Raw genomic sequence first — 13603 nt, 5'->3', positions numbered from 1 at the left:
GATTATATATTTACTTTAAAATCGTTTAAAAATACTAAATAATATAATCTTCATTTTACCATTTTCTTAAAAATTTACAAAACAAATTTCATTTTCATCATTTCTTTAACAAGATAATATTTTTTATTTTATACATAATACAGGATCATATGAATTTAATATAAAAACAAAAATAAATCTAACCATCACATTAAATACAAGTAATTAGTATGTTGAAATTAAGATGCATAATTCGAATTTAATTTTTGAAAGAAGTAATTTTTTGTTAAATTTTATTTATCTCTCGATCAAACTCTAAATTAATCAGAATTTATTTTTTCTAATGAATCAAACGATTAAGACAAAAAAAATCGATAAATAATTTCATCAATTGATCAAAGAATAAGCCCGGACTTTAAACAGCAATAACATTTTAGACGGACAATTCTATGCAGGTGCACATCGAACTAAAACATTTCATGCTCATTAGGATGCAGCGTATTTGGAAGATTTAGATAGTTATGTTTCTTATAATTTAAGTTTGTCCCAACTCTTGGTAAAAAAAGAAAAATGTCCCAACTCTTGATAAAAAAAAAATGTCATAACTCAACTGTTCATATCACTGGTCAAAGTATGATCTCCAACATCCCCCTCAAACAAGAAATTTGCAAGACTAACCATCTACAAATGATCCAATAACAATCCAATTTCAATAACTCAATAAGCCTAAGAGCAATAACTAAAATAGACATTGATATCATTTCAAAATTTAAACCCACATCAAAACAAACTTGTAAAAATCCCCTACTTATATACACTACTTTAACCATATCATCAATCAACATGGAATCTCCAACAAAGTTCAAACTTCATTACTATCATATTGTATACCAAAAATATAAGATAGCTTTAAGCACGATAGCTTGTATAAAGCATGTGTACGAAAATTTTAGCTTAAAGCTGTCAGGTTCTGACATTGGAATTAGAATGAAGTAATTTAGAAGTCCAAATGAGAAAATGCACAGCAGAATGATCAAAATTTTGTTGAAGAATGTAGTAGTTACAACCTAAAGAGCTCTAGATCATATGAACAATTGACTACATTTTTCTTTTTCTTTACCCCTTTCTTTGGGTTTCTATCTTTGGTATGGTAGATAATAAGTATACAAAAAGAATGGGCATAATTACAAGTTCCAGTCATCAGAGGCATGAATTGTATATGCAGCTTTCCACCGACACAGCACTGTTCATAAATACCAAATCCTGCATGGGATTGAGAGCATATATATATTGCATTCGTCTTCATAAAAGCATATTCAACCCAGACAGATCATCCATTGGTATGTCTAGGCCAAACGCATCATCTTGCAAACCATCTTCCTCAATGTTCAGCAACCAAGAATCCAGGTCTTGAGGTCCATCAAGTTCATTACCTACACCTAGTTCTATGGAGTCTAATGTGATGTCTATGGGTTCCTCAGTTCCAATGGACAAATCATTAGCATTATAGTTATGAGATACAGACCCAACTTTACTTTTTCTGTTGCCATCACCGGAAACAAACTCATTAGAGCCACAAGCCAATTGATTCTCCGAGTTAGTATTTACCATTAACTTGCTTAGAGATCCATTTCCAGAACTAGATAGTTGAGCTGTTTTTGGTTTGGACTTTGCTTTTGTTTTACGCTCACCCTTTGCAGAAGAACGACCACCTTTTGAAACAGAATTTCTTCCAGAAGAGTCTTTGTCCCTGTCTCGTTCACTCCTCTTTCCCTTTGCTCCACCTATTAAAGAACTACCAGGAGTTGATGCAGATCTCAGCGAAGGACTAGCACCAACATCATCAAGCAGCAGTTCCTTTTTCTTCCCTCTGTTTAGTATTGGTCCAGTCCTAGCAAAATCCTGGTCGGAGGGATGGTCTAAATTTCCCAACACATCATGCTCCCTGCAAGGAAAATAACCTGCAAGAGCCAGAGGGCCCAATCCATTACTCAATAAGAAACAAAATGGAAGTATCCTACTAGTCAAAGAGATTTCAGAAAGAAGGAACAGATATAAATTAAGCAAAAAGCAATAGCCTAAGGAAATTATTTCTTGACAAACATGATGCCTCACTGCCAAGGCTCAATTTATTTGAATACATGTATACCATAGGAAATACTTCCAAAACAATTAAAACATGGTTAAAAGAGGAAACCTGATGGTGCAGATTCTTGCTGAGAATTACGGGTTAGTGAGAGATTTGCAGCAACAGCTGAACCAGTGTTGTCATGAGCAGGAGCAGCAAATAGGACGTCCTTAAAGAGAGGCTCCAAAAAGCAACTTTTCCCTGTTCCCTCAAATTTGCGGCATCTAGCAAGAGTCCTCTTCATAAAAGCCAGAGCAACTGGCCTTGAGACCTTTGAAAGTCCATATCTTGCAGCACTAGTCCCACGGGTGGCCTATCAAAATTATCAAGGGTCATTTCAAGGTGCAAACCAGTTACCTAAACTCTTTAATGACAAAAGCACTATCACAGAAAAATTCTTAACAAGAATAATACAAGAGCACATGCACATGCTTGGTAACACATGGGGGGGGGGGGGGGGGGGGGGCACACTAACCTTTATAATAAAAAATAAACTGTATTTCAATTACAAATAATCTATCAAATTGCTCAATCCAATTGCCATTTGCAACTTGCAACAACATCCACATTCTACAAATTACCAACATTGAACAAAGCAACAGGAAAAAAAGCACAAAAAAAAATAATTACCAGCTTTTTCTTATAAGCCAACTCAACAAGTTTGTCCATAGCAACTTGCTCGAGGGCTCTGCAAGTTAATACAAAATATATATTAGCTGTTGGTGAGGGTCAGCGTATTGATACACTATATACAGACTACTTCAGTAACAATTTATCAACATAGAAAGGATGAAAAAGTTTATCAACATCAGAAGTATAATCAATTAATGAAACAAGATAAACTATATATTATCAAATATTGTACCCTTGTTCCATTTCTCTGTCTTGTTCTACTGCTTTGATAAGTTTCATAAAGCATTCTCTCTTTTTATTGACCTGCAAAATTGGTCAAATAGAGGATAGGCAACCGGGTAAATAAATAAATCAAGAATAACTAAAAACCATAAGCAGATTCTGCCCCCTAAACAATTAACTAGCTTACTATTAGAGTAGTAGAGTAGAATTACTCCTTGTCTTTTCTTTCAGTCTACCTTAGTTAGTTACTCTGGTTACCTCAACTAACTTTGGGTTAGTTGACAGTTATGTTAACAGCTGTGTACAGCTATCTTAGCTCTAGTATATAAACTAGAGTTGTAACTGTTTTCAGTTGGGTTGTTAATATCAACTTCTTCATTCTCTGTTTTAGAGATTCTCTCTTTCGTTTATAGAAAGCTTTTACTTACATTTCAGCAGACATAAAAAACATAAAACAAAAGAATCAGAACCTGTTGGAAGAGTCCTTTCTGTAATTGAATAATATCTTGATTAATAGCTTCACAATCTCCATCAGCAAGATCAGGCTTTTAGAAGACAACCATAAGGAGATCAGTAAGTAGTTCAAGCATTAATTTTTAAAAAATGAACAAAAAATTTATTATATTCAATACTCAGCAAACTCTTTAAACATAATGTCCATCTGCTAGCACATAAAGATCATGTTCTGTGTGAAAGATTCAAGCATCACTCATGCTAAAAGATTAAATCAGGCATAGGCATATGAATAGTAAATCCCTAACACTATCAAACAAGAGTTATTAGGCTTGAACCATAAACAATGCACAGGCAAACTTTACAGTCCGGAAATTTAATTTAATTTAGATAATAGATAGGGGATGTTAACAATAAAACCACATAAATAGTTCATATCTCTAACAATTCAATTTCAGGCATGGTGTGTGCATGCATGCATGGAATAGAAAGAGAAAGAAAAAAGGAACAAAGACCGTTGTTGAAACATACAGAAAACCTCCGATATAAATAAACCACAAAGATCATTGGCTTTCTAAAGTTTCTAAAAATAAGTTTACCACTGGTTCTGGATATAGGCCAACACTCTGTAGCTCCAGTAAGAGTTTATCCTCCATACGCATTTGCTCAAAATGGCGACTGAAAGATGATGAGCAAGAAATTCCATGCATACCCATTGACTCGTCATTACCATTTTCAGATAACATGGACAACCTCTCAGTTTCTGGATGCAACGATCCCTGATTCATTTGCTGAAAAACACTAAGTTCTTGATCATGGATGTTTGTGCAACTAGTAAAGGTAGCATTCCCATTACAAGAAACCTTGTCAAAGTTGAATTCATATTCCATCCTGATGCTGGATTGGTTCTCAACATCCTGAACGTAACAAGCCGCCTGAGAAGAGTCATCTCTTTCACAAAGAGAAGGCATATTTCCATCTTCAACAGTTTCTTCATCATATTGATCATCAATGATCAGAGCTGTCAATACTCTTTGATACAACGGCACAACTTTGTTTACTTCTGAATCCATTTGTCTGCACAAAATACTAACATCCAGATGTTGATCAACCATGTCATTCATTGAGGATATCTCCTTGGAACCAGTTTGATTTACAACAATTCTCTCTCTTTCTCTAGAGATAGAACTTTGTGACAAAGGGCTTTCTGTATGTGTAAGTCTATCCTGAGAATATAAATGAAAGACAAATGTTAAAAAATTGGATAATTAACATTAAATTTTTAATTCAAATCCATGGACAATGTAAATATAATTAAAAACAGTTGATTTTTGTAATAATTAATGTAAAATTCATATCTAAGATGATTTTTAATTAGTTGACAATGTAAAAATCTTTACACTAACAATATAAACTCAAACATTTCAGTTCATGTCTCCTATTTTAAAATTTATGCTCCAAAGTTTTTCTACATAGCATAATGACTTTAATCATCATATGCAATACTTTAAATAACAAATGGATCAGAACCTAAAGTTTTCCTAAGAGAGAAACAGACAGAGATTTCATTAAACATGTTCTGGAGGAGGTATTAATGCCATGAGCTGCACATTATTGACTCGTCTCAATTATGGGAAAGACTGAAATATCATAAGGACACGGAAATTTCAGAGATCAAATTATATAAGCGGTGTTACCATGTCCATGCAATGAGATGCATCTTATTGGCTAATGTATATGATGCAAAAGAATGGAAGAATATTATGATAGAAAGTATAAAATGAGACAGTCCATTCAGAATTGATATTTAGGTTGATTTAGTTTGGAGGTTGTTTGTGCAATCAACAAAATAAATGCACTCCAGCTAGATCGAAAGTCAAATCCAGATTGCGACTAAAAAGGAAGAAACATGCTCACTAAAATAGCAGTTAAAAATTATGCCAAGTACAATGCCAATTGTCAGTTATGAGGTAAGAGGCAAAATGCTGGAAATATGAAATATTAGCTTTTTATGCATTACCAGTGTATCACTTCCAATGCCATGCATCTGAGACAAACGTCTTAGATCAACCTCTGTTGTTTTAACCTGATGCAAAGAATAACATAAAAGGAGGGGAAAGCAATGCCTCCAGTAAGGGCCACATAAATTTCATAAAAGCAAATATACTAAAGGCACCCACCAGTTGCTTCATGTAGGACATGTCTTCCAAGCTGACAGGAGAAAAGATAGGTTCCAGTTTCTTCCAAAATGAACTAGAACAGCCAATATCTGCCAAGGTCAAAAGCAAAATATAAATGGAATTTATATATCTATATATCTATATATAGATATATATATATATATATATATATATATATGCATACACCCCAAATGTGGCAACTGGCAAGTATAAAACTGCAAAAGCATAAACCAGCTTTGGGTTTAGTTACATACAGCTGGCATTGCTAGCAAAGTTGGCAGCAGCTAACAGTTCCTCACGATCATCCTCCTCCACTGGCATTTCAGATGGTTGAGTACATTATGCAAAAATTTCATAGTGAATATGAACAAGAAATACACAATCATATAAATCTTGTACGCACAATTTCCCAGAAAATATCAATGAGAACTAACTTGATAACTAACAGACCCCCTATAAAACAGACTAAGTATATAAAGAGAAGCTAGCAACAAACTCCTGACACACTTTACAATTAACCAAAATTTATTGGAAATAAAAATTTTGTGGGCCTCACTTCTTATTTAATGAGACCCACTCATGATTTTGTAGTATTCAATAAAGAGGAGGGGCATTGACAGTTTGCAAGCAAAAGTGTCGGGAGTCAGAAAGCATTATTGAGGTTTATATTAAAGTATCCAGATAGGTATAAAAAGACAAGTAAATAAAAGTTTATCATATTTATAACATTTTAAATAATTCCATTTCATCTAATGCAACAAGTAGTTGCTCAAACAGATAGATATACCTGCAATATCTGGGGAATTGTGAGTTGATGGATGACCAATACAATTAATAGCTTTCCTATCGCATGATTTCTTCAAAGGAGGACGCCCTGATTTACTGAAACAAAGACAAAGTTCTAAAAAAAAAGGAAAAAAATTGCCACTAACCTTTATTGTAGTGTGAAGGTGTCCCTTTTCTTTACACTACCAAGAGAGAGAGAGAATTATACCTTCCATTCTTTTCAGAAGCAGGCTTCATATTTTTAATTGGCTTCATCAAGGTTGGAGTCTCTAACTTCTCTTTCATTGGTGAGATGCCATTCTTCAAAACTGAAGAGCCCCTACTACCCCTTCCCTGTCTACGCAGACCATCTCCAACCTCTTCCTTGTTGGGTATTTTTTTCTTTTTCGAAGTTAACATGGAGGAACTTGTATTATGAGAATTATTTATGGCTCTTCCATCAACTTCATTACTTTCCAATCCTTTCTCCAATTTACTTTCACCATTTTCTCCCGCACCAGATTCTTCACTTTCAGATAATTTGGTTGGGGATGAAACGCTTTCATGTTTCATTTTACCTGGGTGAATGCCACCATTGATAGCACCATTGGAAATAGGTAATCCACTAGTTGTAGCAGAAGTCATTCTGGTACTGACATCCGAAGGGGAACAACCTTCTAACAACGTATGCACTTCATCAGAACTTAGGACAGGGGATACCACATTTGCTCTTCGAGTGCGAGAAATTTTTTGGGGTCTCTGTCCAACCCATTGGGCCATAGGAGATGAAGATGATCCTACAGGCAAAGGACGCTTACGATTTATAGTACCACTTACTGAATGAGGCTTGTTGACATTTGAAGGTTGTTCCTCAGCATCAAGTATTTCAGAAGATCGAGGAACAGAAGATGAGTTTCCAGCCATCAAAGCACCTGTTCGAGGTGGTCTTGACACTTTTCCTTTGGTCAAAGTATGGATACCACCTGTATAGTTATTGTCACGGACATTAAGCCTAGAAGAAGAAAAAAGGAGATTAGTTGTAAAGTTGTAATATAATGTTATATTAGAGAATTAAAAGCTGTTTATAGCAAAGAACTATATAGATGCATCATGGATATGAATAACAGATACATACTTATTTCCTTTAAGCACAACCCGTTCCTTATTAGATCCATCCACTGAACCCCTTGACACCTTTTCTTGTTCATTATTGCCAGTCGTACATGCATTGGAAGTGGCAGGCAGGGAAGCACCATCAAGCTTGCTATTACTGCCAGAATATCCTGATCTGTGACAAACAGAATGTTGCAAAAAGTTTATTCTTTGCTGTTTGTTAAGAGTAAATTGGTGAGAAAATAGGAAAAACCAGAGAGAATTGAAGATAGAATCTCAAATGATCTACGAATTCTATCCGCTAAATGAACTCCAAACATAGTTCTGTTGTAACAGAATCTAGTTACAGTATTAACAGACTGACACAACAGAATAGACTGTAACAGGAACTAAACTAACTAGTAACTACTTGTTACTAGTGTGTATGAGTATGACATTCTGATGCTGTTATAGCAAAAAGCACATTTTAAGATCATAGAAACCTATTTAGCATAACCTTTCACTAGTAAATTATAAAAGCAAAAAAGAACTACAGAATCATGAAATAAGGTCGCAAGGTATGTAATTAGACACTTGCACTTTCAGGAGACAGGGTATGAATGGCATAAAATCAACTTGGCCATATGAATGTCATTTCAGATTTGATTCCAGGATAAAAAATATAGCACATCTAATTTAGATTTTTTTGGGTGAACCAGGTATCCCTCAACCAAAAGTCAATGAAAAATCCTCCAAGGTACTGAGATCCATTTAAGGAATTGACATCTCCCAATAGATGTTTTTCCATACGCACGAGCCAAGGATTGAACCCGTGACCACATGCTTAAGGGACAAGGTCATCCACACCAATCATAGTAATGCAAATAGGGCAGATTATATGTTATGTAATTATGTTAATTAGAGGGACTGTATATTATTGTAATTAGTTGTAACCACTCTTGTATTTATGACTCCTAATACAAATATATGCTTTGCTGTGCAATTCAAACATATAGATTCTTTCACTTGTTTTCCCTTTCCTCTCCCTCTCTCAACAGGGATCAAGTCACCATAGGCCAATCTTTGATCACTCAACTATGAGATCAAAGCATGTTCATGTATACCCCATTGGTTGACATTAGTAAAATTAGTAGCTATGCACCAAGAATTGTCAAACTAGTAAACATGATATATGTTGCACACCTCATCACCTTCACAATGGGAAAAAAAAACACTCCAATGATTTAAAATATCTCTAAATCCAAGGGAAGGTTAGAATTTTAAATAATAAATATCACTCCAAGTACAAAATCAGACTAATGTACTACTAAAGGATTGCCCTTTTGAGCTAGTGCTAACCACATAGCTTGTTATTGTCTCTCATAACACTCACATTCTAAATTCCTATTTCTATAACATGATGAAAGTGATTTATCTACTCTAGGCTTGAGGGGGAGTGTTGAAATAGAAGCTATATCATTTGTACTACAGGCAGCAGATAGCCTCTTAAGTTACAATAAAATAACACTCACATGCTATACACTTGAGTAATGATATTCAAAGAAATAAGGGTTCTCTCTCTAGATTCTTTTCTCTTTCTACACTGTCCATGCCCTGAAAATTGAAAAATCCAATTATTTGTTCCCAAACAAGATGCAGCAACCACAAAATACACTGCATGCCATTTTCCAAAATAATGAACGCCGAAAAATGTATCAAAAAAATGCTACATGCTATTGAATACCAGTTATGCACTATGATTAAATGCCCCTTAATAATAACATGTCCAGAAGTCAGTCCATCCCAAATATTAGCCATCTTTGCAGCTTTTTACTCTTCTCCAATAAATATATTTTTTATGAAGAACTGCATAAACAAAATATTCCTAAAAATTCAATATGATCATTTGACTTGATAAGTTGATTTGCATGCATAAACACAAAATGCTGATACTTCAACACGATAAATTGACTTGATAGGCATTAACATGTTCCATAACTAATTTTTACAGCTGGTGAGATCACTTCCCAGACCTCAGTAATCATTGCCATTTCTTGACAATAAAAGAAATCAGAAACCAAGTATTTCATAAATTTTCATTACCTCAAACCTTGGGCATCAGAACCCTGCGAACCTGACTCATTAGCTAGCCTTAGATGCATAACCTTTTTCTGCTCTCCTTCACCATCAATGGATCTGGCAACAACGGTACCCACTGAACGTTTTCTTTTCATTTTTCTATCCCATGTTTCTCCACCTGCAGGTAATCTTCGAATCTTCTCTTCAACAATATCACAACCTCTGCTACCATCCTTGATGTTGTCTCTATCCTTTCCCATGGGCAGAGGCTGCCTTGCAAAGCTATTACTTAGTCCTTCGGCCTAGTGTTTTTCCAACAAAACAAATAGAGTAAATATGAATGTTGAAAAAAATGAAGTTATGATAAGGCAGAAGAATATGTAGCTATTAGGATTTAGGTAAAAACTAAATAAAAAGAACATGGCATAGTCAGTATCCAAGAGAAGAAAAACATAGCAACAATTAGTTATCAATGATTGTTTACAATAAGAGATGGCCTTCAACAAGTTACACATGCAATACAAAATATTTTAAGTCAAGTTCCTCAAGATATTTACAACAAATATATTGACAGCAGAGGTAGGATTAAAAATAAGAGTATATCTGTTAGTATTTCTGCAAGCAGAGAAACTCTTGCTTCTTGATTGTAAAATTTCTCCATTTATGTTCCTTTACAGCCTTGTTATACATACAGGTTTTAATGCTTGGTGTTGGTCAGTTGTTAACCTCTTCTGGAGACACAATCCCCTCTACCTTGGTTCCTCCTTTGCTTGTGCTTCCTTCTTAAATAGTGATTATTGAAAATATGAGATATCTAACTTGGCCAATCCTCAACCAAAACCATTAAAATTCAGCCATATGGATCCTTATTAAAATTAAAATGACTGATAAGGTTGCAACATTAAATATCCCAGTCCTCCATTCAGGTCAATTACCATAGTGTGTCATCTAAATCTTCAGAGAAACACATGCATGAAAGAAAAATATTTATATTTGTACCAGAATCAAGAGAAGATTATCACCATGCTATACCTTACCCAAATTTAACTCCTCTGCACCAGAACAATTCTATTTTACTGTTTGATACAATTGGAATTCTATTCTCCTAATAAGGTTTACAATAAAAAATGCAATAATAAGTAATTGAAATGTCATAGAATCACAGTGTTGCTACAGGAAATGCAATGGTTAATTAAAAACACTGGCTACAAACCCGTGTCTCAGCAACTGATGTACGGATACGCTTATTCAGAATGACATTCTTAGGTCTGTCCTCTGGTCTTTGATTCACAAACTCTGATGGGCTTCGATGAGTCTGAGTTCCCATCTTCGAGAAGTTTGATCCACCCAGCCTTTCATTTGGCACCAAATCATTCCGAAGTTGCTTCTTTATGCTTACAGCCTCCCAACATTTGTTCAATTTGTCTAAAGATTCATCCAACCTTTTTGATCTATATCTGAGAGGAATCTTAAAACTTCAGAACCGAGGACTACTCAAGTGATAATAAACAAACTTCAGGTCATCAGTTTTTAAACATTTTTCAGGACAATTTAGTCAAAATAAATTCCAAAAACAGAGAAGAAAAAAACTTAAAAGATGATAGGCAATCAGCTATATATGCAGCAAAAGCAAGCTCTGTGAAATAATTGATTAAAAATTATATGGAATGGGGTGAAAGATTAGATCGGTGTGACTTGAAGAAAGAATTAATGGTATTGTATAAAGTTCCTCAAACTACCTAGCCCTGACAGAAGCCTCTTGTACACTTGCTTTGAATCGTTTTAGTTCCTCCATAGCCACTGGAGGGGGAGGCTTCAGATTAGCAGTTCCAAAAGCATAATCTTCAAGAGTATTTCCAAAAGATATCCCCAGGACTCGTCTTAACTCGCCTGACCTAGTATATTTTTGATCTCCCATGGTTATTGGATCTAACATTAAACATTGAGCAACAGAAGCCAAATCCCCTGCTGATGTGGAATTCCCCCGCGACATATTAGCACCCGAAATAAACATCTGCCCCTCATTACCCTCACGAAAGCTTGCAGACCTGTCCAAAGTGTCATTCATCAAATTCCCTCTCTGCCCATTTGTAAAACTCCCCTTGAAAGCCAATTCATCTGATTTAGCTGCAATTAAATCAAATCTAGTATTTCCTGCCATACGTCAGTGTTAACTAAACATATATCCAGCATCTTCCACCATATTTTCTCTTAGCAACTCAAACAGTAAAGGATCTCTTGACTGCAAGCCATTAAACCATAAACAAGTACGAGAAATCAGATACTTGAAATGTATCTGCAATAAGTCAATAACCACGAACTATAATCAATATACAACTTTATACAATTTCAACCCGCACTTAAGATCACTGACAGCATGTACACCTCAAAAAAAGTGACCCAATGGTTAATGCCACACCACACCTTACCAAGATGCACAAAAATGTCGACAACCCTTGCAGAAGCTCAAACTACTTTTACACACAAAATAAACCACATCACTTTACAAAAACTGCGGAACCATAAAATATAAGCGGCTTTAACTTTAAGAGAGAATAAAAAATGGGATGAAAAAAAAAACCTTATTTTGCGTATACAATACATAACAATGCTATGCGATTACAGATAAACTAAAATTACAGTAAACGAGTGCTGGCGTGGTTCGGCACAAAAACGTTACTGAACAAAACACACATTGCTGAAAATAACGAAGCAAGAACAGTTCGAAGTTTGAACCAACGAGCTTGAGTGTTAGACAACGAAGCATGAGAAGATAATGGAATTCAGCTAAAATGAACGCGCGAGTAAGAGGTTTCGAAATTCAAAATTGCCACCCGAAAACAATGCAAAAAAATTTAAAAATAAACCAAAAGTCAAGCGAGCGAAAAAAACTCGTAACCTCAGAATCCGAATCCCCCCCCCCCCCCCCCCCAAAAAAAAAAAAACTAGGGTTCGATGAAATGCAAGCAAAATTAGCGCAGTAGGAGGGAAGCAGATAAAGAATTGAGGGAAGGGGGATATAGAGAGAGTGAAAAAGCGGCGAGGAAGTACCTGCATTGACCAGAGGATTGAGGAGGAGATCGAATTGTAGAGAGAGAAAGAGCATGGAAGAAAATAAGAGAGAAGAGGTTCGTTTGGGGGTAAATTGAAGTGGCGGAGGAGAGAGAAAGGGTCCCGCAAGATTTATGAAATCAGGGCCCTTTATCCGATTTGGGAAATGTGGTCACCGTCAACTCCACGGTTGACAATCGTCTACTATCTCCCAAAATTACTTATGTTCGGGATAAAATTTCAAATTTCCTCACCTAAACAAGAATTCATTACTTTGTTGAAAAAAAAATAAGCTAGTTTTTCTTAATTTGTTTAATTAAAAAATAGATCGTTGAAAATTAATCTTTTTTTAGCCTGAACATTAATCCTTAGTCAAATATATAAATATAAATTTTACTAAAATATTTTAAAATTATAATATTGTTAATTTATTTTAAAACAAAGGTCAGCATAGACCATGGTGCACAACTTTTAATTAGCATTAGATTGGATTCATTATTTCAGGATAACTTTTTTGGGATAATCTTCAAGCCTCCACAGCTCCTTTATAGTTGTCAGCCATTGTAGCACCACTCTCTGCAATCTTCGTGTCCCCAATCTCCTCGTCGAGATTTTAGTCCTGAAAGGCGTTTTTTGTTGTGAACAAATACCCATTTGATTTCTATTTCCTATTTCCTTGTCCAACATCCACGCCTTCCCCATCACACACCACATTCAACTTGTTGTCCAGTATCCACATTTCCTTTACCAGCACCGCATTCAGTTCTTTCTCCAACCTCCACACTTTGTCCACCAAAGTGAACATCACTGGGTAAAGGAACAAAATATTCCACATTATCATCTTTTTCATTTACAATTCTCCTACTACATATTTATTCACATTATCAAAGTCATCATATACCTCTCATAATTTGCCTTCATCGCAAGCCACACCAACTTCCAAACTTCACCCAATTGCTTTCTCACGCTGACTTCCCTAACCAATAAGCTTTATTACCTTGGTTGAACTCATGATCTTAAT

The 13603-nt window shown here is 35.2% G+C and overlaps 1 protein-coding gene across 3 annotated transcripts; it reads right to left on the bottom strand.

Annotated features, from left to right (window-relative positions):
• Window positions 1-1009: 1009 nt before the first annotated feature.
• On the bottom strand, window positions 1010-12832 carry LOC100793513 (uncharacterized). Of its 3 annotated transcripts, none has more exons than XM_006589651.4 (16): window positions 12583-12832; window positions 11271-11827; window positions 10745-10988; window positions 9556-9833; window positions 7496-7648; window positions 6590-7372; window positions 6383-6477; window positions 5850-5909; window positions 5596-5684; window positions 5436-5501; window positions 4015-4641; window positions 3433-3507; window positions 2973-3043; window positions 2738-2795; window positions 2177-2420; window positions 1010-1940 (listed from the first exon to the last, which is right to left on the bottom strand). In XM_006589651.4, the coding sequence occupies exons 2-16, from the start codon at window positions 11690-11692 to the stop codon at window positions 1282-1284; spliced, it is 3924 nt and encodes a 1307-aa protein (XP_006589714.1). In that variant the 5' UTR covers window positions 11693-11827; window positions 12583-12832; the 3' UTR covers window positions 1010-1281. The 3 variants fall into 3 exon arrangements, with proteins under 3 accessions (XP_006589714.1, XP_006589715.1, XP_006589716.1); XM_006589652.4 differs by having other exon boundaries at window positions 11271-11773; window positions 12583-12803; XM_006589653.4 differs by lacking the exon at window positions 11271-11827 and having other exon boundaries at window positions 12583-12801.
• Window positions 12833-13603: the final 771 nt, after the last annotated feature.

This window comes from Glycine max, chromosome 10 (assembly GCF_000004515.6).
Source record: "Glycine max cultivar Williams 82 chromosome 10, Glycine_max_v4.0, whole genome shotgun sequence".
Taxonomy (NCBI): Eukaryota; Viridiplantae; Streptophyta; class Magnoliopsida; order Fabales; family Fabaceae; genus Glycine; species Glycine max.
The sequence above is the reverse complement of the archived record's forward strand: the minus strand, read 5'-3'. Positions and strand labels throughout refer to the sequence as shown.

Coding starts and splice junctions, on each gene's coding strand:
- LOC100793513 (XM_006589651.4), bottom strand. CDS start 11,692: ATGGCAGGAAATACTAGATTTGATTTAATTGCAGCTAAATCAGATGAA. Junction 9,834..10,744: donor CATCAGTTGCTGAGACACGG/GTTTGTAGCCAG, acceptor GAAAAACACTAG/GCCGAAGGACTAAGTAATAG. Junction 3,508..4,014: donor GCCTATATCCAGAACCAGTG/GTAAACTTATTT, acceptor GTCTTCTAAAAG/CCTGATCTTGCTGATGGAGA.